Source organism: Trichomycterus rosablanca, chromosome 3, assembly GCF_030014385.1.
Source record: "Trichomycterus rosablanca isolate fTriRos1 chromosome 3, fTriRos1.hap1, whole genome shotgun sequence".
Classification (NCBI taxonomy): Eukaryota; Metazoa; Chordata; class Actinopteri; order Siluriformes; family Trichomycteridae; genus Trichomycterus; species Trichomycterus rosablanca.
In genome coordinates, this window is record NC_085990.1 from 11,513,178 (window position 1) to 11,537,598 (window position 24,421).

Genomic DNA, 24,421 nt, shown 5'->3' on the forward strand with positions numbered 1-24,421 from the left:
TGTGCTGATAGTGCGACCTGGTCTAGACAGTGGTCGATTGCAGAAGTGTTTGTTTGGCTATCTAAAAACAAGACTATTTTATCTATCATTAAAGTACAGTAAACCATAACAAAATGCACTTTGTTGTTATGAAGATGATTGGATGGCATTATTTGCGATGCATTCTAGGAACTGTAGTTCTTTTCCTCAGAAAACACAACAAATATTTTTTCCCTTACCTTTTCCTTTTTGGGCTCTGGTTTGAAATTTAAGACTTTACTAAATGCCTAAAGAGAGTTTCAATCTCAGCTCTGCTATCAGCCGGCCAGGGGGCTATACAGACACCCGATTGGCTGTGTGTCTGTAGGAGGAGGGACAACAACTGAAACAGGTCGCTGGGGCAGTTATGGCCTCTGCTGACCGGTTGAGGCACCCGAATGGGGGTCGCTGATCACGGACGGCACTGCAAGGCTATCCGCATGTGATACTGCGGTCTGTGAGACCCGTCCCTGGCAAGTCAAAAGAAGCGGACTGGGCATGTGACAGGTGAAAAATAGAAGATTAAAAATAAAAGAAAGGAAAAATATACTTCCTGAATATGAGCCACTGAGTGTGTGGTAAATGTTAAACTGGATTGTGCGGCTACTTGTGACATTTCAAATAATTAAATGCATCTCTTTTTTAGGGTTTTCTGGTTAATTCTGTATATAGAACAATATAAAACTACTTTCTCACATAAACTCAGAGTGTCCAATGCACTGCAATGCAGATTTATTTAGTGACTCAGCAAAATGTACCACCATCCATGGATACTGTGGATACTGTTTATGCCAACCTGCACATGTGGTACATCATGGGTGATCTGGCATCCTGGCACTTTCCTTGCAGTTTTCAGTGTTTTGTGGAGTCATATGCATTACTTCATGGTGTCTCTAGCTGACTTTCTCAGCAACTTTTATTCACAGTGTAAGGATGAGCTGTACAATCACTGAACAGGGACACTGTGGTCAGTCATGTACCTTCAAAATTTAGATCTTTGTCACAGAAATGTGGATAGTATTTAAGGCTCTGTGACCTCTCCTGCCCAGCACATCTGTTAGCTTTTAACTACATTTAGCAATTTACACTGATCAGCCATAACATTAAAACCATCTCCGTGTTTCTACACACATTGTCCTTTTTATCGGCTTCACTTACCATATAAAAGCACTTTGTAGTTCTACAATTACTGACTGTAGTCCATCTGTTTCTCTGCATGCTTTGTTAGCCCCCTTTCATGCTGTTCTTCAATGGTCAGGACCACTACAGAGCAGATATTATTTGGGTGGTGGATCATTCTCAGCACTGCAGTGACACTGACATGGTGGTGGTGTGTTAGTGTGTGTTGTGCTGGTATGGGTGCAGCACTGCTGGAGTTTTTAAACATCTCACTGTCACTGCTGGACTGAGAGTAGTCCACCAACCAAAAATATATCCAGCCAACAGCGCCCCGTGGGCAGCGTCCTGTGACCACTGATGAAGGTCTAGAAGATGACCAACTCAAACAGCAGCAATAGATGAGCGATCGTCTCTGACTTTACATCTACACGGTGGACCAACTAGGTAGGAGTGTCTAATAGAGTGGACAGTGAGTGAACACGGTATTTAAAAACTCCAGCAGCGCTGCTGTGTCTGATCCACTCATACCAGCACAACACACACTAACATACCACACCATATCCCCAGTTGCTTTCAAGGAGGTTATATTGCTGCAGTCCTAGTGGGCCCCTTCTTTTACGCCCGTGCTTCGGTGGATTTGCACGAGGCTGATCCACATTCTGCACAGGTGCCTTAGTCTGCTAACCAAGGTCCTTGCACAGTGTTTGAAGACCCCACCCACTTAGTCCGGTCATTTTCCCACCGAGCAGACACAGAGGCCAATTTGTGTCTGCTGCAGGCACTGCCAATTGTGCCCGCTGGATGGAGCCCAGCCGACCGGTAGCAGAGCTGAGATTCGAACCGGGGTGTTCATAATCTCGGGGTGTTAAGAATCTTGGCGCTGGTGTGCTAGCGGAATATCCCGCTGTTCCATTTGGGTGTCCAGAGCTCTTTTGACTGAATGGGCACAAATTCCTACAGACATACTTTAAAGTCTTGTGAGGAGCCTTCTCAGAAGAGTAACCGTTGTTATAGCTGAAAAGATCACATAGAGGTCACTCTATTTTACTCTATTTTAATACCATAGGTTTTTTTAAATGGGATGTTCAACAAGCTCATGGTCAGGTGTCCAAATGCTATTGGTCAGATAGTGTTTTTGTTAGCAGTGGCTGGAGCTGCTAACAGGTTTGCTTATTGCTGTATGGTGTATAATGGTAGTTCTCAGAAGTCAGCCATGTTGGTGTGAGGTTTATGACTCACTTGGCTCTGGCTGACTTTTGTAATTCAACACGTCCTGTTGTCGGAACTCTCTTCTTTTTATCTAATGCAAACGCTCACTGATGTAATCACTGCGGGGTTCGGACTGCTTCCCGTCTACTCCACTGAACTTCTCATGTTCTCATGACATTACCTGGTGTCTGGACTAATACCTTTAAAAGATCTTTTTGGTCAAGGAAAGAACCGTTTACCCGAATCAAAAAGGAAAGAAATTTACCTCAGGATGCACTTTAGCTTTTTTTATTTAATTTGTATTAATTGCAGTTTCAGTTTTAACCTTCAGAGATTTTTGTTCTTTCGACAGGTTAATAATGCAGAAATATTTTTGTTTCTAGACTTTAGAATTGACCAGAAGTGGGCCGCTCAGGTGGCGCAGCGGTAAAGTACACTAGCGCACCAGAGTTGGGGTTTCGAATACATCGGATCGAATCTCAGCTCTGCCTTCCGACTGGGCTTGGCGGTTGCATGAACAATGATTGGCCGTTGTTCATGGTTAGTGGGTAAAAAGTCAGATCATAGGTCCTCATAACTAATGCAACTGCGGCCCCTGCTGGCTGACTGATGGCGTCTGCACAGGGCTGAGGGATAATGCTGATGGGGGTGTGGCCCTCCGTACACAGTGCCCGTCGGTGTATGAACTTGACTCATGCAGGTAAAGAATGCAGTCTGTACTGACTGTACGTGTCTAGGGGGCGTATGTCAATTGAAAGGCATCCTCAGTCAGCGGTGAAGAGTTGAATCAGTATAGAGGACATAATCAGGGTAATTGGACACGACTAGATTAGGGGAGAAAATTGGGGAAAAAAGTGGGAAAAATTATAAAAAAAAATAAAAAAATAAAAAAAGAATTGACCAGAAGTTTAAGGCATATAACACCCTGCATTGTAGATGTTTCAGCAACACTCATTGCTAACAGGTGGATAAAATCAATGAAATATAATAAAGGAAATGCTTTCAGCCTTGTAGCAGCCATTTGGGGAAGGCCCTTTCCTGTTCCAGTGTGACGTTTGACTAGTTCTTTTGTTGAGAAGCTAAAGCAACTGTAACCTTGACCTAGGTTAAAGAGGTCTTTTTTTTTTTTTGCATTTTCCAATTTCCCTCCCAATCTAGTCGTATCCAATTACCCAATTGCATTACACTTCCTTTCTACTGATGCTGATCTCCACTTCTGATTGAGGAGAGCGAGACTGACACACGCCCCCCGACACATGTGCAGTAACCGACTGCATCTTTTCACCTGCACAAGGCGAGTTCATATGCGGATCAGCTTTGTGTACGGAGAGCCACACCCTGATCATTGCATAATCCCTCGTCTCTGTGCAGGCGCCATCAGTCAGCCAGCAGAGGTCATAATTGCATCAGTTATGAGGTCCCGGCTCAGGCTCCCACCCTGTATGAAGAACAGCCAGTTGTTATTCATGTAGCCGCCCAGCCTCAAGTGATTGGTCCAGGTCAGGGTCTTGGCAGGCCAGTTTCATCAGGATACACTGGGCACAAGGCAAAAATACCATGCTCGATCAGACCTGCTTTTGTGCAGGTGTCTATGTTTCTCCTTAATGTGTACCTAATATACATAGAGCTTAAAATGGATTTTATTTCAGGTTTAAACTTCTCAGCTTCTAGTAACGTTTTGATCTGCTATGACCGTGCCATGATCCTGCCATTGACCGGTTGCAGGTTTACACAAAGTGTAGTTTAAAGAGATCCACACTTGTACCTGAGCCTCTGGTCAGCTCTGAGTCCACTCTCTCTCACCATCCTCAAACTCTCTCTATTTTGTTTTCAGAGACCCGACCAGTAAACGGTAGCGCCTTTTGGTTTCTACAGTTGCCTTGGTGTGTTTTCGCTACTGGCTTAAGTTCCCCTGTTTTCTGTCTGTTGTGAGCATTCGGCTTGTAACTTGGCGTGAACTGAGTAGCTGGTCACACACAATCGCTTTATTGTATCTTGTCTGTTTTCCATGTCTGAGTGTAATCCAGGGTGGCGCGGTGGCTAAGTGGGTAGCACTGTCGCCTCACAGCAAGAAGGTCCTGGGTTCAATCTCCAGGCGGGGCGGTCCGGGTCCTTTCTGCGTGGAGTTTGCATGTTCTCCCCGTGTCTGCATTAGTTTCCTCCGGGTGCTCCGGTTTCCTCCCACAGTCCAAAAATATGCAGTCAGGTTAATTGGGGACACTATAGGTGAATGGGTGTTTGTATGTGTGTGTGTGTATGTATTTGTGTCTGCCCTGCGATGGACTGGCACCCTGTCCAGGGTATTACTGTGTGCCTTGCACCCATTGAATAGCTGGGATAGGCTCCGGCACAAATTCTGGTGTTACCTTAAAAGTCCTGTCATTTTTACTTCTGAATTCATGGGTGCACATGCAGTAAACCTTCATTTCTATATCTGAAGAAACATCACAGACCTGCTCCGGATGGGCTCCGGATGTAGCTCATTAAAAGCAGCAGATTCTGTTTCTCCACTATGGAAGTGTAAGAACTTCTGAAAGGCTTTGATAAAATCAATTTAAGAATGACTTCATATCCGAATCGATATCACTTCTCGCACACACACACACACACACACACACACACACACACACACACACATACTTCCAGTTTAATGTGAATTAGAGGCTAAGTAACATCACAGTCCTGAACTTCTCCTTATATGAGTGTGTAAGGTGAGAGGGGCTTTAGTATGAAACTGTGTGTGTGTGTGTCAAATTGTGTATGTAAGTGTGTAAGACTCCAGTACACACACACACACACACACATGTGCACAACAATGACTGGTCTAGCTTTCAGGTACCTTAGATAATATATGGGAGAGAATTAGAGTCTGGTTTCTAGAGGAGTAGGGTTATAGGGCCAGATTTAACATTTTTCATTTGCGTAGCACTCAAGTGTCTCACATTTACTGGTTAATTCGCACTATGAGGCGGTTCTAGCAATCCTACGGCAATTCAGTTAGCAGTTGGTTAGTCGAAATGTCGAATCTAAAGCAGCTAAAAAACACTACTTAAGTAACTACGTTTGGAAAACTTGCTATTCAGTTCTGTAAATGCGGGGGGGGGGGGGGGGGGGGACGACAACAAGAAGTTTTGTATTTGAGACTGCCACGGAATGTTCTAGGTTTACATTCAACCATTAAGGTAGCTGTGCTATGTATTGTAGCTTCCATTCATTCTATCATTCAATTTATGAGTATAATTTAATGACTGCCGTGAAATGTGGCACTTTTCTTTAAAAATCTGTGAAATGTGATTTTTGGTCCATGAACTTAAGTAAAATTTCCTGTGAATTTAGTAGGGCTGTAGTAATAACACTGTTATTGCTATAAAATGATTCATAAATAATGATACATTGTGTTTACATTGTGAACTTGGCATTGCGCGAATATGATTTTGATCAAAGTTGATTAAGTTTCTTTGTTTGTCTTTCACTTCTCTCTGTAGTATGTAGCATTCGGGTCGCTGCTCTTCATCCTCATCTCCATCTCCACGTTCTGCATGGAGACGCATGAGGTGTTCAACACTATCTACAACCGGACAGAGAACGTGACCGTAGGCAACGTGACCCGTGAAGAGATCACCTACGAGGTGGTGACGGACAGCTGGCTGACTTACGTGGAGGGCGTGTGCGTCATATGGTTCACTTTTGAGGTCCTCATGCGTGTTATCTTCTGCCCGGACAAGGCTGAATTCTTTAAAAGCACACTGAACATTATCGACTTTGTGGCCATTTTGCCGTTCTATCTGGAGGTGGGTCTGAGTGGCCTCTCGTCCAAAGCGGCCAGGGACGTCCTGGGCTTCCTGCGCGTGGTCCGCTTCGTTCGGATCCTGAGGATCTTCAAGCTGACGCGCCATTTCGTAGGACTTCGCGTGCTGGGTCATACGCTCCGAGCTAGCACCAACGAATTCCTGCTGCTTATTATTTTCCTTGCGCTCGGGGTGCTAATCTTCGCCACTATGATCTACTACGCGGAGAGGATTGGTGCCAGTCCCGATGACCCTACAGGCAGCAACCACACAAAATTCAAGAATATTCCCATCGGCTTCTGGTGGGCTGTGGTCACCATGACAACACTGGGATACGGTGACATGTGTCCAGAGACGTGGTCTGGCATGTTGGTTGGTGCTTTGTGCGCTCTTGCAGGTGTGCTTACCATCGCCATGCCTGTTCCGGTCATCGTCAACAACTTCGGCATGTACTATTCACTGGCTATGGCCAAACAGAAGCTGCCCAAGAAAAAGAATAAGCACATTCCACGGGCCCCGCAGCCTGGCTCGCCGAATTACTGCAAGCCTGACGCCCTGGCCATGGCCACCGCCTCGCCACAGAGGATCATGGGTAACGTGCTGGGCAGGGTAATTGGCCCGGGTGGACTCACTGGAGACTGTCCGCTTGCTCAGGAGGAGAACATAGAAATAAACAGAGGTAGGAATCCAACACATGTAAACGATTAAGTATATATAAACCGACTGGCCACTTTATTATTTAGGAGCAATGCATTGCATAAAAACGTACAGGCAAGTAAACAGAACAGCCTCTCAGAACCTTCAGATGGATGTGATATGAGAACCAAAGATTGGGTTCACATTGGGTTCCACTGCTGTCAGCTAAGAACTGGAATCTGAGGCTACAGTGGGCACAGGTTCATCCTGGTTTGTGCTGCAACATGCCCTATAGACAGCACTAATTCATGGATCTAACCTGCCTTGTTCATACAATTCGGGCTGCTAGGGGTGCCAGGTGGTGCTGCAGGAGATTCCGCTAGCACACCAGCGCTGGGATTCTGAACTTCCTGAGCTGAATCTCAGCTCTGCTACTGGTCAGCTGGGTGCCCCCTAGCAGGCACAAATGGCAGTGCCTGCAGCAGACAAAATTGTTCACAGGTCTGCTGTAGCCCGAGGCTACTATGTCTTTATGGACCATGCTTTGTGGTCAGAAACATCTAACTTTAGTAATTCAGTGTGTTCAGGGTTTGTACGCGGGTTTGCATCCAGTGTTTCTGGGTGGCGACTGCAATCCCTGACCTGGATGGAACAGTTGGTAAAAATAGAAATATAAAGATGCCATTGTTCCATGTACATCATTTTGGGACCTAAAGTTTGTTCAAGTGACAACTTTAATAAGTACAGCTTTAATAATGTCTACATACTTTTGACCATATAGGTGTGTTCGAAAACCTAGTGAGCTCTCTATTTAGACAGCGTTTTACGTCATCCTACACTTGCTCCTAAGAAGAAGGCTGTTCGAATTCTTAGACACCTTAAAATGCTGCCTAGTACCTTTAATTTGAACGATATTTTGACTGAATAACGAGGGAGCGTCCGATGGTTCCTTAGCGGTAAAGGCAATCCCAGCATTCAGTGCAGCAAGTATTAGTAAGCAAAGTATTTCCTTTAATCACTGAGTAGCGTGTCTGAATAACCTGACTTATAAGTCGATGACTTATCAGAATCCTCTCTAATTAGGCAGCTGCCTATGCAGGCAGTAGACAGCAAGGTAGCTCACTAGGTTTTTGAACAGACCCCCTGTGTGTGTGTGTGTGTGTGTTTAGAAGAAGGCTATACATTTAAACTATGAACACTACGATTCTCTCCTCTCTTGTTCTGAATCTTGTTTGCTGTCTCAGTGAGCTTTACTACTTTCTTACTCTACGTCTCTCTCCTTCTACATCTCTGCTACGTTCTTCACATTCTTCACACTTCTCCCCTCCTCTACTATCTTTCTCCACCCCACCTCTCGGTCTTGATCAGACTCGAAGCAGAACGGTGACGCATCCAGCGCAGCCCTGGCGAACGAGGACTGTCCCACCATAGACCAGGTACTGAGTCCAGACGAGCGCAGCCCAATGGGACTCACACGAGAGCGCTACCAGCAGGACCGAGCCTGCTTCTTGCTCAACACTCGCGAATTCAGGCCAGCCGACACGAACGTCCGGAAAGGTACGATCATCTGCTCACGCTATTTTAAACACCAAACCAAGTCTCCTCAGTGGTCTATACGATAGGTTGTACAAAGCCATTCTGGGGCAGTTCACACACATACACACACAAATATCCTGTAATGCACACAAAACATACGAACACCATTGTAGTCAAAAGTTTACATCCACGTGTCAATGCAGTTTTCTTTTTCTGTGACTTAATGATTGGAACAAACTTTTTTTTGTCCAAAAACAGATTTTCTAATTTTGTTTTGGGTTTTCTGAGAAACTGCTGGCTCAAAAATATACATACACCACCCCAAATTGTTCTTTAGCTCTTTTCACCCCATCAGACTGATTCATTAAGCTTCTATTACAGAGATCTTTGACCACCCTATTGGTAAAGCATTTTTCCATTTTAGTCGTGTTAACTACCCAATCACATTTAGCTTTCTTTACTGATTCTGATCTCCACTCCTGGCCTGTCGATTAGTGTGCAGTAGCCGACCGCTTCTTATTTACCTGCACAACATGTTTTTTTTTTTTTTTTTTTTTTTTTTCTCCCCCTTTAGCGCATCCAATTGTTTAATTTGCATCGTGCTTCCTCTCTGTCTATGCCGAACCCTGCCCTGACCGAGGAGATCGAAGCTAACCCATATCCCCTCCGAATCATGGGCAGCAGCCGGATGCATTTTTACCACCCACACATTGATGAGTGTGGCGCCACCTAGCGTTGCATCTCTAATCAGCCGGCAGAGGTCGTAATCGCATTCTGACAGAGAAAGACCCACATAAGGCAGAGCTGGATTTGATACGACGTACTCAGAATCCAGCTCTGGTTGCAGCGTGTCTTTTTATCGCTGCGCCACCTGAGCTGCTACACAAGATGGGTTTAAATGGAGATCCATATTGCATACAGAGAGTCACACACTGTATACTACTTGGCACTCCACCCTAGGATAAGGCAATCATTGTCCTTATAGTCGCCTGGCCTGCTGGTACCAGGTATACATACACTGGTGTGCTAGCTTGTTTTACCACTGCGCCACCCAGGTGGTGCAGTGGTAAAATACACTAGCACACCAGAGCTGACATTTCAAACTCGTCGGTTTGCTGCTACCTGGCAGTCTGGGCACCTACGTGAATAATGGCTGTTGTTCTAGGGGGGTGCTAGATGGGACCTCATAAATTATGCAATTACGACCTCTGCTGGCTGATTGATGGCACCTGCACAGAGACGAAGGATAATGTGGACAGGCTTATCCGCGTATGAACTCGCCTCGTGCATGTGAAAAGATGCAGTCGGCTACTGCACACGTGTCAGAGGGGGCGTGTGTCAGTCTCGCTCTCCTCAACCAGGGTGGTGATCAACTTCAGTAAAGAGAAGCATAATGCAATTGGGTAATTGGATACGACTAGATTGGGAGGAAAATTTTGTATGTCAGTCTATAAGCTTATGATGACGTAAAGCTTGCTTGACTGTGGACATGGACGCGTACCCTATACTTGGTGGTTCTTGGGTAATCTGACTGCCCGGACAAACTTCTCTAAGCATAAAGTGACAGTTTGGGTTTTCTTGGCATAGAGACCGCTGTAGTGTGGCATGCTGGTGCAGCTGACAGTGTGTTTCCTTTCACTTCCCAAAACATGCTGAGAAGATAAACTGGCCGCACTAAATTACCCCCGGGTATGAGGAAGTGAATTAATGTGTGACTGTGTGTCGCTCTGTTCAGGGTGTGTTCTGACGTTGCGGCTATTGTTTTCATGTGGCCACTGCAATCCCTGACCAGGATGGAGTGTATAATAGAGGCAACTGTTCCATGTAATCATAGTTTGTTTAAGTGAATGAGGGGGCTATGATTTTTGCTTTCTATGATCTGTACAGAGCTCCCTTGACTTTCCCAATTAAACTGGACCTGTTTATATGGACAGTAGTTGTATGGATATTTTTGCCTCAGCAGATTTGGTCCCATCACAGAACAAAGATCATTACAGTCCCAAAACTGCCATGACATACACTGTATGACCAGAAGTATGTGGACACCCCTACTAATCATTGAATTCTGTTTTTTCAGCCACACACATTGCTAACACGATTATAAAATCAATGATAGTAAAGAAGTATATTCCTTTAATTTTGTGGCAACAGTTTGTGGAAGGCCCTATGAAGCTTGTTTTGGGTTGAAACAGAAAAGGACACAACTGCTGTCACAGAACTCTTTACTAGAACTGTGGGGCGGCACGGTGGCTCAGTGGGTAGCACTGTCGCCTCACAGCAAAAAGGTCCTGGGTTCGATCCCCAGGTGGGGCGGTCCGGGTCCTTTCTGTGTGGAGTTTGCATGTTTTCCCCACGTCCGCGTGGGTTTCCTCCGGGAGCTCCGGTTTCCTCCCACAGTCCAAAGGCGTGCAAGTGAGGTGAATTGGAGATACAAAATTGTCCAGGACTGTGTTTGATATAACCTTGTGAACTGATGAATCTTGTGTAATGAGTAACTACCGTTTCTGTCATGAATGTAACCAAAGTGTAAAACATGACATTAAAATCCCAATAAACAAACAAACAAACAAACTAGAACTGTGGGAGTCAAACTGAACCATTAGAAAAGGTCCAACGACATCCAGACAAAAACAACTTCTGTCACCAAAACTTTGCAGTTAGCTCTATGCTTGGCTAATCTAGCACTCTCCTGGTCCATATACACCCAGATTTGACTGTCAGCCGATCATGAAAAACGATTAATTTCTTTAGAGTCCAGTTTCAGTGTGCATTACACCTCTCAAGATAACTTGTAATTGAGCATGTTGAGCTTAGGTTTGTGTGCAACTGAACAGTTCCTGTGCTCATGAAGATGACAGTCTAAAACTTGTGTTGCACTTTCTGGCCATAAGATTGATTTTTGCCCATTTTAGTAAAGGGTGTGGCTCATATAGTACAGGTCTCCACATACTTTTGTCCATATGGTGGACACTGAGATCACTTTATGTAAATTGCCATGGCTCTTATTTCAGATTCCCCTATTTCTCTCATGTTCCTTTTTGTTTGTTATTAAATCATTTAATTCTATTCATTTATTTAGAAGTATTTTTCCCTTTATTGATCTTGATTTGCCTTTTCCATTTTCTTATTTAACTTCAACTTATTTCAATTTTTCATCCACTTTTACCAACCTAAACTTATAAAATATATATATTTTTTAGCGTGTATTTGATTAATTTTTCTTTGCTTTAGTTTTCACACATACACAAACAACCCAAATCTGTAATGTGGAAACATACACGCCCATGTGTTTCTGTGTGATTTTCTGTCCCACAGTTTCATCCGAGTGTATATTTGTATCTAACATGTATATCTGTGTAAATTTGTATGTGTATGTTGATCAGCTGTGTGTGTGTGTGTGTGTGTTTTATTTACAAACCATGTTAAGAGTGAAGGGTGGGTTTAACACACATTCTGCACTTTCAGTTAGTTCTTCCTTACTGTATAGTGATTTAAAAAAGCTTCGAAAAGAGGAAAAACTCAAAACATTCCAAAATGCACCTCATGGCCAGAAAAAAAAATCCTTGCTTCTGATTGGCTTGCAGATGTGCATTCATTTCTTATAACAGGACTGCTCTTTTGTAATAACTAAGGCCCTACCTAATTCACGGCCATGAAAATCGTGTCACAGATTGTGAAATGAGCCTTTTTCTGTGTAATGTGCCGTTTCCTGTAAAATTTAAACTTCAGGGTTTGTGTTTAGCGACTTAACATTTTGCATTTGTGTAGCGTTTAAGTTCATTTGCACTATGAGGCGGTCCTAATAATCCTATAGCAATCAGTTAAACCTGGGGGAAGTACATGTAAATGTGTGGAACTGGTGCATAATATAGTTTATATCAAAATACATCAGCACACACAAGCCTTACAGTATTTGTGACCTTATCATCCACGCCAAACCATAATACCAATGCTGCACTGCAAAAAATATTTACTTACCTCCAACTCTTTTTGCAGAACAGACAATCCCTGCTGGTCGTGTAGCCAAATCCACTCCTTTACCCAGATTCATTTATTTCTTCTAATTGCTTTTACGCTACACATCAGCACACAAACAACTTCCATTTTTGGACATGGTATCATTAAACCCCTTGTCATTTCTTGTGTGTTTTTGTGATAGATGTAGTGTGTGACCCCATATCGCCGATCAGTCGACTTAAAAGACTCCCGATTACAAGAGATCAAGTTGTGTAGTGTGAACTGTACAGCGATCTGAACAACTTGAAAATCGTGTAGTGTGAACTTAGCATATAAGCTGCACCTTTCCTCGGCTCCATGCACACCCCAATACAGAGGCTGTTAGATATTATACCCAAATGCTGAAACTGATTTACTTCATGTAAATGACTTAAAAAGTCATCCTACTTTTAGTTCTTTACATTGCAGGCTTGATCAGTTAGTCAAAATGTCCAAGATATCGAAGTCTAAAGCAGCTAAAAACACGACTCGGGTAACTGAGTCCCAATTCTGTCAAATAAAAAAAACAGATGGGAATTTTCGTCTTTGAGACTGAACAGGAAGCCTTGCACCGCTGCTGGATGTTCTAGGTTTACATTTAACCCTTAAGGTAGTTATGCTGTGTATTGTAGCTTTCATTTATTTTATTATTCAGTTTATGAGTGTAATTTAATGACTGCCGTGAATGTGGCACTTTAAAAATCCATAAAATCTGTAATTTTTGAAAAACGTGGTGCGTGAAATTAAGTACATTTCCCTGTGAATTTAGTAGGGCCCTAATTATAAGGGGACATCACTTTTGTTACATTATTTTATCTTAGTTTATAAAGATTATAAACTAAGATATGACCATAACCTTGGTCTGAGCATACACACGTTTAAAGAATGAAAGCAGAACGTGTTATCTCACCCACCACTCTCTGTACATGCGCCAGTCCAGCACTGGTGTGGTTCACCTGTGATTTTGGGTCACTGATGAAAATTAATTGTACTAAAACAGCTAGGACTGAACTGTGTGTGTGTGTGTGTGTGTGTGTGTGTGTATCAGGTGCTATCTCACCCCCTCTGTATTGTCTTTCTCTTCAGGTTGTGTCATATCACGCGTTTGTATGTGGGCTTTTTCATTCTATTTCCTATTTTAGTGTTACCCTGTCTTCTCTCGCCCTGTGTGTGTGTGTGTTGTTGTTGTTGTTAGTGTTGTTGTTGCTGCTGTTGTTGTTGTAACTTGGCTAATGCCTAGTGCACGCTATGTGATTGACAACCTGATTTTCCAGTCACTGATTAATTTTTTGAGAGGTACCCATGTTCCTTATGGGCGACTGGATACGGCCTGTGCTGATGTAATGAGCTCTGCTTAGCAGTTATAAAACCATAATTATTTATCACAGCATGTTTGCCAACTAGTTGCAGCCGTATGATTAGAAACAACCAATGTGAGAGTGAGAACCTAACAGGCTCTTAAAAAAAAATTAAACAATGTGCAGGTTGCATTACAAGATGCGCATATACAGTACATAGACAAGAAGAGAGCAACTATGTCCCAAATACCTTAACATCTGTTAAAGAGTGTGCAAAATTACATCTCTCCTAGTGCTGAGATTACTATTCTGACCATATAGTTTATTTAATAAAGTGTCATTTGAGACACAGCCCTTAAGCTCCCAGCCCTTAAGCTGCACCCTTCCTCTGCTCCATGCACACCCCAATACAGAGAGTGTTAGATAATACAGTGGAACCTCGATTTAACAGACTAAAAAAGGGGTACACTGGTCCATAAAATGCAATTGTCAGAAACAGTGAGGTTTTTTCCAGGGGGTGCAAAAAAATACAAAAACACAGCACTAAAAGTGCTAAACATGCACATATAATCAACAGTAAAATGAACAATGTAAATTGATATGTAAATATGTCATGTATTACCTGTAAATAAATATTTAAATTGGTGTACTGTACTACTGGGAAGAAATTTCATTTAATTGTGTGGTGGAGTAGCTATTATTCTGAGTCTGAAGCACTACTGGTGGCTACTGGAAAAGCTCTGGTGCATAACTAAGCACTAGAACTTGCAAAAATGAAGCATAAAAGAGAGAAAAAGGCGAGAACAAAGCGAGCCTCCCGACAAATTAAAGCCTATCACTTATGTAAACAGAGAGACGTGCACCGGATAGCAGACAGTTACTGAACTACTGGTCTTGGTATGCTTTTTAAACAACCGGACATTTGGTTTTGCAGATTTTGGACCACTTTTGATAGATACTGACCACTGCAGACCCTGGGAACACCCCACAAGAGCAGCAGTTTTGGAGATGCTCTGACCCAGTCGTCTAGCCATCACAATTTGGCCCTTGTCAAACTCGCTCAAATCCTTATGCCGCCCATTTTTTCCTGCTTTTAACATGTTAACTTTGAGGATAAAATGTTCACTTGCTGCCTAATATATCCCACCCACTAACAGGTGTCGTGATGGATGCCTGGTTGGTGTATATCCAAATGCTGAAACTGATTTACCGCACATACCAATCTAAATAGTCGTCCTACTTTTAGTTCTTCACATTGCAGACTTGATCCGGTGACCCAGAGCTCCCCAGCCCTCCATCTTTGCATCTGCACCATGTAGGCAGGTACATACTGTTTATTTCCTGGGGACAGCCTGAATTTGTGACCAGGCGCTTCATCTGGCAACCTGGCGAATGACCTCTAATCAGTGACTGGATGGTTTAGTGTGCACTAGGCTTTACCTAATGTGTTTCTTGTTCTGTCCACTGCACTTTTAGCCCTGTGCTGGGCTAGGCTATCCAGGGTTAAAGGTCAGGTGGCAGATGAAGTCAGACTGAGGTTGTATGAGTTTGCAGCCTCTGGTTGGTGCCATGCTTTAAATTAGGTACTAAATATAGACGGGTGGAAGATGGAGGGTGTTTAAATGCGCGGCACGACTGCGAGAGCTCACAGACTCACAACTTCACTAGATCAGAGCTTTATGTAGCTGGACCTCGTTTGTGTGTGTGTGTGTGTGTGTGTGTGTGTGTATGGGTGGGGGTTTGCTGTTGTGCTGTTGTGAGTTGTGTGTAAGATGTAAACACACACTGATGTGTGGCTGACTGGTTGACAGACATAAGGACATTTAAACAGACTCCAAGACTGATTGAAAAAAGGTAAGAACAAACTGCAAACTGCACTGAGAGGCAGGGCAAACCCTAAAAGCACAACACCTCAACACCATTTCTACCAATATCCTGTCCATGTAACTACCCAATAAGCATATTTTTAATCCTGATTTTTTTATCTACTGCATATCCTGCTTGTGAGCATTTACTAGGCTGCACACTGTTAATATTATCAATTTATTAAAGCTTAAAACTGTAATACATGAAACTGGATTAAGACTCTTTAAGGCACCTTATAGCTAAACTGAAGCTCTGCAAACACATAGATACACTGATCAGCCATAACATTAAAACCACCTCCTTGTTTCTACACTCACTGTACATTTTATCAGCTCCACTTACCATATAGGAGCACTTTGTAGTTCTACAATTACTGACTGTAGTCCATCTGTTCCAATGCATGCTTTGTTAGCCCCCTTTCATGCTGTTCTTCAATGGTCAGGACTCTCCCAGGACCACTACAGAGCAGGTATTATTTGGATGGTGGATCATTCTCAGCCCTGCAGTGACACTGACATGATGGTGGTGTGTTGTGCTGGTATGAGTGGATAAGACACAGCAGCGCTCATGGAGTTTTTAAACACCTCACTGTCACTGCTGGACTGAGAATAGTCCACCAACCAAAAATATATCCAGCCAACAGCGCCCCGTGGGCAGCATCCTGTGACCACTGATGAAGGTCTAGAAGATGATCAACTCAAACAGCAGCAATAGATGAGCGATCGTCTCTGACTTTACATCTACAAGGTGAAGCAACTAGGTAGGAGTGTCTAATAGAGTGGAAAGTGAGTGGACACGGTATTTAAAAACTCCAGCAGCGCTGCTGTCTCTGATCCACTCATACCAGCACAACACACACTAACATTTACATTTATATTTTTGACATTTAGCAGACGCCTTTATTCAAAGCGACTTACATTACAGTTACAGTATACAGTCTGAGCGACTGAGGGTTAAGGGCCTTGCTCAAGGGCCCAACAGCAGCAACCTGGCAGTGGTGGGGCTTGAACTAGCAACCCTCTGATTACTAGTCCAGTACCTTAACCATTGAAGTCCTGACCATTGAAGAACAGCATGAAAGGGGAAAGAGATAGACTACAGTCAGTAATTGTAGAACTACAAAGTGCTTCTATATGGTAAGTGGAACTGATAAAATGGACAGTGAGTGCGGAAACAAGGAGGTGGTTTTAATGTTATGGCTGATCGGTGTATATACAGATCGTGTTGGATGAAAAACTGGTCTACCTGGTGCTAGTATGTGTGAAGCAACAAACTGGTGTGTAACCAACCAGTGTTTTTTTCTGTAAAGGTATTTAGTTCTGCTCTCCACTATAAGTTCTACCTTCATAGACCTTTCATTCTCTACCTTCATCTCCATTACTCTGAGTGTGTGTGTGTTAGGGATGGCAATGATGAATCGTTTAACCGATAACTGACAAAGAAGTCAGTGATTGATGCTGTCAGTTAAAAGGTCATTTAAATTCATGTTTAAGATCAGACGCTTTGTTTGAGTTGATAGTGGAGCTACAGATTTCTTTTGAACATTTTGTATTGAATTTAACATTTAATCTTCATCAGCATGACCTTTAACCCTTTACATAACCTCTATTCTGTTTAGTGCAAAATGTGTCTTCAAATATTAAAACCAGTCCTTTAGAGCATTTTGGGTAAAGAACCCATAGTTTTACCTCAGCAGGATGTATTTGGATCAGCTCTATTATGGGCGGTTAGCCACCCAGACAGGTTAGCCACCCAGACGCCCTTTTAACTGTGGCTAGGCAAAATCCTTCGAGGTTAACCGAGCGTTTAAGTGGTTTAAAAGACATTAGTGTGAAGTCCTAGAGTTGGTTGGAAAAAGCTCTCATGTTACAAACTACACTTCAACCTTGCCACTCTGATTTATGCTCAGCTTAAGCCCAGAGCAATTTAATTGTGGGTAATATAAACCCTCTGCAGTTTTAACTCCTAGTGGATCAATACACTGTACAGGACAGGTGTTAATAAGCACTCTGTATGTACAGCCTTCATAACAATGCAAAACCATGATTTAGGGTGTTTGTACAGCTGACCTGAATACAGGAGATGGTACACTGGATCAATAATTGGCTGGTTTAAAAGAAGACACTATAAATGCAGACAGGCGAATTCCTTCTGAACCTTGGATGGTGTACAGGTCTAAAATGTTAGGTACATTCGTTATTGTTCTTTATTGTGAAATACGGTCACTTTTGTACAAGGCTTTTGTTTTATTGGCAGATAATAAATAACATTTCATTCTCCACCTTCAGGGAAGTTCAAATCGGAAGTGATGTGACGGCTGTGGAATGAACAGCACAAATGATCACAAAACAAATCCAAAAACACAACATTTTTGAGAATTGCATAGGGTTGCCAGATTTTAAAGACCATATAATCCTAATTTGAGCCTCATGCTTCTTGTTCACCACAGAATTCTGTATAAAATCCTTTACATTTTCACAGTATTAAATAAAATGTCACCCTGTTATATTACTAAAGTAACTGTTAGCTCTTTTAATATTTAAAAACTGGTTTTAATATTTGCATATTTTCTCATAACTTATCATGTCTTTCATACTCACTTGTTAATTTTTCCATTGACTAACATTCATCTCATTCTCCATCTATCTCCAGGCCGCCAGTACAGTGCCAGTATTTCATAACTGTGATCGTAGGTAGGTATTTACCATACTAACACCAATCCTAACCCTGTGTCTAATGCATGCTGTCTGATTTGGCTATTGGTGGATCCCTAACCTTGTGTAGTCCCTTATTTACCCCATTTATAATGTAATAAGAAGATTAACGTTAAAAAATTTGGCAGTATTGTACATATGTGATCTCCTTGGTATGTATAGTAAAATGTGATTAATTGTATTCATGTATTCAGCTGCTTGAGCTGATCGAACACAGGTTTTCAGGACCTGGATCACAACAGAGCTTTAGTAATGGTGCCGCTTTATTAAAATTATGTATTGTTTCTTTATTTATTTATTCATGTCTTCATCAGTCTTTAGTTACCACTTCATCCTGGTCAGGGTCTCGCTATTATTGAGGGAATGATCACTTTCAATCTCTATCAAAAAAGCATTAAAGAGAATGAAAGGTCATCTGTCTGTGAGCTGAAGGTGACTTATAATGAAACTTTATACAAAAAGCTTGTTTATATTAGAATAAGCGTAAAGTAAATAAAGTTTGGTAATTTTCTAGTCAAAATCCTGACCTGAACCAAATAGTGGTGTTATGGCAAGAATTAAAATTAGCACTTTATGCCCAGTGTGCCTTAATTTAAAAAAGTATTAGTATGTTGTTCCTCAAGACATTGAGGCAGACAAATCTACGAAGGGGTGGTTCCTGCCCTTCTAAAACATTCCTGCCATATCAACAACTTATAGGAACACTGTTGGATCCTAAAATTACACATTAAGCTAGATAGTGGAGTATATGAGGGGCATTTAGAGCATATTTAAATATGTATATTGTGATTAGGGCCTTGGTGTTCCTAATGAATTGGCCATGATATGTACTGTACGATGGTTACTCATCTCACAGTCATCCAAGCACGCCACCTTGTGTTCAAACATCAGAGATCATCTCACAAAAATACAGCAGAAATAAAGAGAGAAAACTGGGTCAGTCGCAGTAAGGAAATATTCATGTAGAAAACCATTCAGCCATTTAGATTTTATATTTAATATAGTGGAATGTGTGCGTGTGTGTTGAGTCATATATATTTCAGATAGCTCACTCACGGCTAGCTGTACTAAGCTTTTTGCACAGATTCCAGCTCATTTCGGTCACGTTTTCCTCATAGATGCCTAATAAATGTGCACATTTATAAAGATTACACAAAGTGTAGAAATTGTATGCGCAAAAATATGTGCAGCCTGTTAGCATGTTCGGTATTTTCGGTAAATTTGGCACCTTATTTTCTTCTCCTCACGAAAGCGTTCACAGCCATGCTGAGGGAAGTGGTTGCCAGGTCCTTGTTTTTGCACCAATTAATTACCTAATGGTCATGGACGCTGGTTAATTTTTTTGCTGCCAGATTAGAATTTAAAGGTTAACTGTGTATTAGAGTGCAGTTTATATATGGTAGTGTACTTAACATATAGATGTTTTTTAAATTTACTATGAAATTTATGTAGTAATATGAGGTGATTGTAAAACTGTTGAGGGAAATTAATTGGTTTTAACTAAGATAAGAGATAAGATAAAATAAGATAGCCTTTTATTATCCCACAGGGGGAAATTTGTAGTGTTACAGCAGCTTTCAAGAATACAAAAAATAGAAAATTACAAAATGTTTACATGTATGTACACATATACTAAATAGTAAGAATATATAAAAATTACAAAAATATAAACAGTTAAACCAAATATTGCAGTTATTAGAAATATTGCACAAAGTACAGCAGTAAAGTGCAAAGTTACAAAAAATTACAAAAGTAAAAATAGGGCTGTCGAAGTTAACGCGATAATAACGCATTAACGCAATCTCAATTTAACGCGATTAAAAAAATAGTGCCGTTAACGCAAATTTTATTTGGCCCTGCGAGTCATCCGTAGTTCATGTTGAGACTTGACCGTGCACCAACGTTTTAACGTCGGACTTGCTACTGTTTGTTTCATTTGCGGTTTGTTAACATAATGTAACCGAGCATTGTAGTGATGCACTTGCTTAATAAAGAAATAAATACACGGTATATTCACAAGTTGTCGGGAGCATAACACTTTATTACTTCTTCTGTTACGGTACCGAATAGCAAACAGCTAAGCTGCGTCCGGAATCGCATACTTAGAGAGTACGTACTAGATTGGAGGAAGTATGCACTACTCGGCCGGTAAAAAAGTACATACTTTCAGTACAGAAGTATGCAGTATGCACACAACACTGCTACGCACTACATCCGCCATCTTTCCAACGTCAAGTGATGACGTGGGACGTGATGACGTAATATCACCATGGTTACAGACTCATTACAAACCCCACTCGCCAAACTTTTGGATATTTATCGTGTTTTTGTTATTAATTCGTCTTTAAAATGTTTGATTTTATTTATCTTACTTACACTTGTAAACAGAGGACCGCTATCTTTCTTGTTTCTTATTACGCTTCGAACGCCTACGCAGCTCCAGTTGCATTATGGGATACATTAACGGACCGCAAGTGTGCATCGCTTGCATACTCAAATATGGCTGCCCAATAAGTAGGTCATCCGGGTACTTCTCGCGTACCTCTTTGTGTATACTATGTATTCGGACATACTAACCGCTCTCGCGTACTCATTTCGCGTACTATTGAGTATGGAAGTATGCGATTCCGGACGCAGTCCTAGAGTCATACCGTTAGCCAAGCATGCTATTCCATGCACTATGGAAGCCCCAAAGGGTCAAAACACACTCACAATGTTTGCTGATGGAGAAATTTTAACCTACAATCTGACATTTATACGAAGTCAAGGGTCTCTGCTGGATAGTATTACTGCCTAGTATGTGAGTGAATAAAACTCCCTTACAGTTTTCTCTTGTCCCAGCAGTTTTTAACATAAGTACATTTAGCATAAAATGTGTTCACCATTTTAATTGTAACATTTCACTTAAAAATCCTTGTTTTCTATAACATTTACACAGATTTTTTTTTTTAATGCGATTAATCGCGATTAACTATATGAAATTCTGAGATTAATCGCGATTAAAAAAAATTAGCGTTTGACAGCCCTAGTTTTAACATTGCTTGTCTATTGAGCATTAAGTTGTGTGTAATAAGAAGGCGGTAACAAGTGCAAATTGTGTGATTAGCTGCAGCTTTAGTGAAATAAATGTTTCTGCCACATACAATGTAAGTGCTGATTGTACTAGCAGATTTGCATTGTAATTTGTCACCCTGGTCTTGATACAACGCATGAACAACCGAAATCACAGCAGAGACAATTAGGCATTCCCATCATTTTGGGTCAATGCTTTGTCACTATTTCCTAACTCCTGGAAGTCATAATTTGTGACTCCCCCTCATCTTCCCTTTGGGCTGCTTTTATTGCATTAGAAAGAAGCACCTCTCAGTGGTCACAATGTGGACGTCAGGGTTTTTTTTTTCTTTCAATCTAAACTGATTTTTTTAACAAACGATTTGGCTAAAACAAAAATTGGTACTTAGTTCTCTGGTATTCTGGGTGATTACCTGCACTTTTTTATGTGGGGTTGCCAGTTTATCATTTACTAGATTTACATCAACAGCAACCTATGAAAAACATATATTTCTGTGTGTGTATATCAGTATTTTTATCACTGTGTTTAGGTTTACAGTACTGTTTTATATTATTGTACCTGACACTTTATCCTGCTGCTATCCACAGACAGTGTGTATGTACATGTGTGTGTGGATGTATATTTGTGTACTCTACTTATGTCCATGCATGTCTTGTAATGTTTGACTTAAAGCGGGGACTGTTCATTATTTGCTTTTTATTATGGTGTACTATGTAATGGTAAACATGCTGCAGTGTCCCCCCCACATCCCTCCATGACACGTTCTATCGAATATAAAAATATATGAAGGAAGAAAAGGAAGTAATGAAATGTGCGTGTACTTCTTTTGAATGCCTGGTCCTTTATGCCAAAATGAAATCTGGGTGCAGTTATAAGCCTGATGTTCTACTGTCCAATACATTAAGCACATACAGTATAAAACAAAGAGATTCCACAGAACTGTCTTATAAATAATTTATAAAATACATCATGCTTATAATAACCTAATGAAGGCATTGTGACCACACAGTCAATGAGAAGTGTTACCACAGAGCTGCTGGAGGTGGCCAAGATATCACTCAAGCTAAACTATGAGCCTATTATCATTTACACAGAATAAAATTGGCTGTAGGCGGCACGGTGGCTCAGTGGGTAGCACTGTCGCCTCACAGCAAGAAGGTCCTGAGTTAGACCCCCAGGCGGGGCGCTCCGGGTCCTTTCTGTGTGGAGTTTGCATGTTCTCCCTGTGTCTGCGTGGGTTTCCTGCGGGAGCCCCGGTTTCCTCCCACAGTCCAAAAACATGCAGTCAGGTTAATTGGAGACACTGAATTTCTCTATAGGTGAATGGGTGTGTGTGTGTGTGTGTATGTGTGTCTGCCCTGCGATGGACTGGTGCCCCGTCCAGGATGTTGCTGTGTGCCTTGCGCCCATTGAAAAGCTGGGATAGGCTCCAGCACCACGACCCTGATTGGATAAGCGGTTAAGAAAGTGAGTGAGTGAGTGAGTGAGTGAAATTGGCTGTGATGTGATTGGTTACCTCCAGCAGCAGAGAGTATTGTAGGAGGGGTCATGTGTGTACCTGCAGCTTTCATACCTGTCATAACTCTGTTATACCTCTTTGCAACTCTGTCGTTGGTTGACTGAAACACAACAGGTAGCAGTGTATATATTGCCTCCTATGTTAATATCAGTGTATATGGTGCCTCCTATGGAGCAAACACACAAAATTTAACCCAAGCTTCCAGCAGGTGTTTCCTTCAACTTCCGGAGTGTGTTGATGTGTTATAAAGTTGAAGTCTATAATGTATTTTTTGTTGTGTTGTTAGTTGTGTATTGTTTATGGTATGGAAATCTTTGACATATTTCATAACCGGCATTTTCTTGTTTGTCCTGTCTTGTCCTCTCTGTGTGTGTATGTGTGTGTGTGTGTGTGTGTGTGTGTGTGTGTTTTTCTCCTTTATGTGTCTCAACATTATGTTTAAATTTTCTGTCATTCCATATCTGATTCACGAATTTCCACAATTGTTATGGCCATTCATAATCCTTTTATACAACACCTAATTTCTATCTGCATCTATACCAACACGCTCAATAATTTTGACCCCAATCAATACATGATTTAATCTTACACTAACTGACTAATCCTTCTAAAACATACTCGTGAACAAATCCTCTGTAATCGACTGCCCCCCTCCTGCAGCCACGGCCTACGAGAAATCTCGCAGTTTGAACAACATATCGGGAATGACGGGGTCATCGCTGCGTTTGACTCCTCTCACCAGCACTCCATTTGACCCCTACGAGGCCCCAGTAACCCTACGCCGCTGTCGCTCGCCCATTCCTTCCATTTTGTAAAGCAAATAATAAAACGCTAGACCTCAGGACAGAAAAACAAGAGGAGCAGATAGTGCAGAGTGTGTGTGTAAAAGAAGAGGACATGGACACACACTCAGTGTCTAGCTGGAACAGACATCAATAACCACCAATAATGAATCTAAAAGTAGAAACCCTTTTCATCATCGTTCACTCACAGCTTTAGGTGCTTGTCAGTAAAATAGAATCTCCGGAAGAAGAAACACTGTACTGTAGTTAGTCGATAGCAGCAGATCAGTGGAATTAAACATAGTTTGACGATGTATTGAAATATGCAGATTAATTATATTAAGAGGGCAGCTGTAGAGAAGAGTATCATCTGTATATATGTTTGTATATCAGAGCTATTGTTCCTGTTCCATATTCATATCATCTGTTCATTTTAATCTATTAAGAAACATGGACCTAATGCAAGGAACGATTTTAATACACTCATTCTTATGTTTTATTTTTAACAATGTAACCTGTACTGTAATGAGTAGAGTATACACTTAACCTATGTATGCAGACAGGTATTCAGTAAAGTCAGATTTGGTGTAGGAATGTTATACTGGAACAATAATCATCCAGTCACAAGAGATTTTGGCTTGTGTTTGAAATGTATACTCTTACCATTACTGGTAAATATAACCCTAGTTAAAAATAATAGATTTTCTATTTTAGAAGGTAATAATAATAATAAATAATTAATGATTAGTCCTGCTAGGCCAGTAGCCATTCTCAAAATGTAGCATTTGAGGAAATTCATTAAAAAGGTTGGGAATAATCATCGCTGAAAAAACATCCCACAACAAATGCAAGACATCTCAAAATAAA

At 41.6% G+C, this 24,421-nt stretch overlaps 1 protein-coding gene across 2 annotated transcripts in view; it reads left to right on the forward strand.

Moving 5' to 3' along the window:
• The window catches only part of kcnc3b (potassium voltage-gated channel, Shaw-related subfamily, member 3b), a 60,155-nt gene extending 36,424 nt beyond the window's left edge, over positions 1 to 23,731 (forward strand). Inside the window, exons 2-4 of one of the 2 annotated variants that reach the window (XM_062992684.1) lie at positions 5,832 to 6,813; positions 8,139 to 8,327; positions 23,433 to 23,731. In XM_062992684.1, coding sequence (XP_062848754.1) covers positions 5,832 to 6,813; positions 8,139 to 8,327; positions 23,433 to 23,587 — 1,326 coding nt within the window. In that variant the 3' untranslated portion in view covers positions 23,588 to 23,731. Of the gene's footprint in view, positions 1 to 5,831; positions 6,814 to 8,138; positions 8,328 to 18,118; positions 18,162 to 23,432 lie in introns of those variants that run through there. The other variant, XM_062992683.1, reaches the window with a different exon arrangement.
• Positions 23,732 to 24,421: the final 690 nt, after the last annotated feature.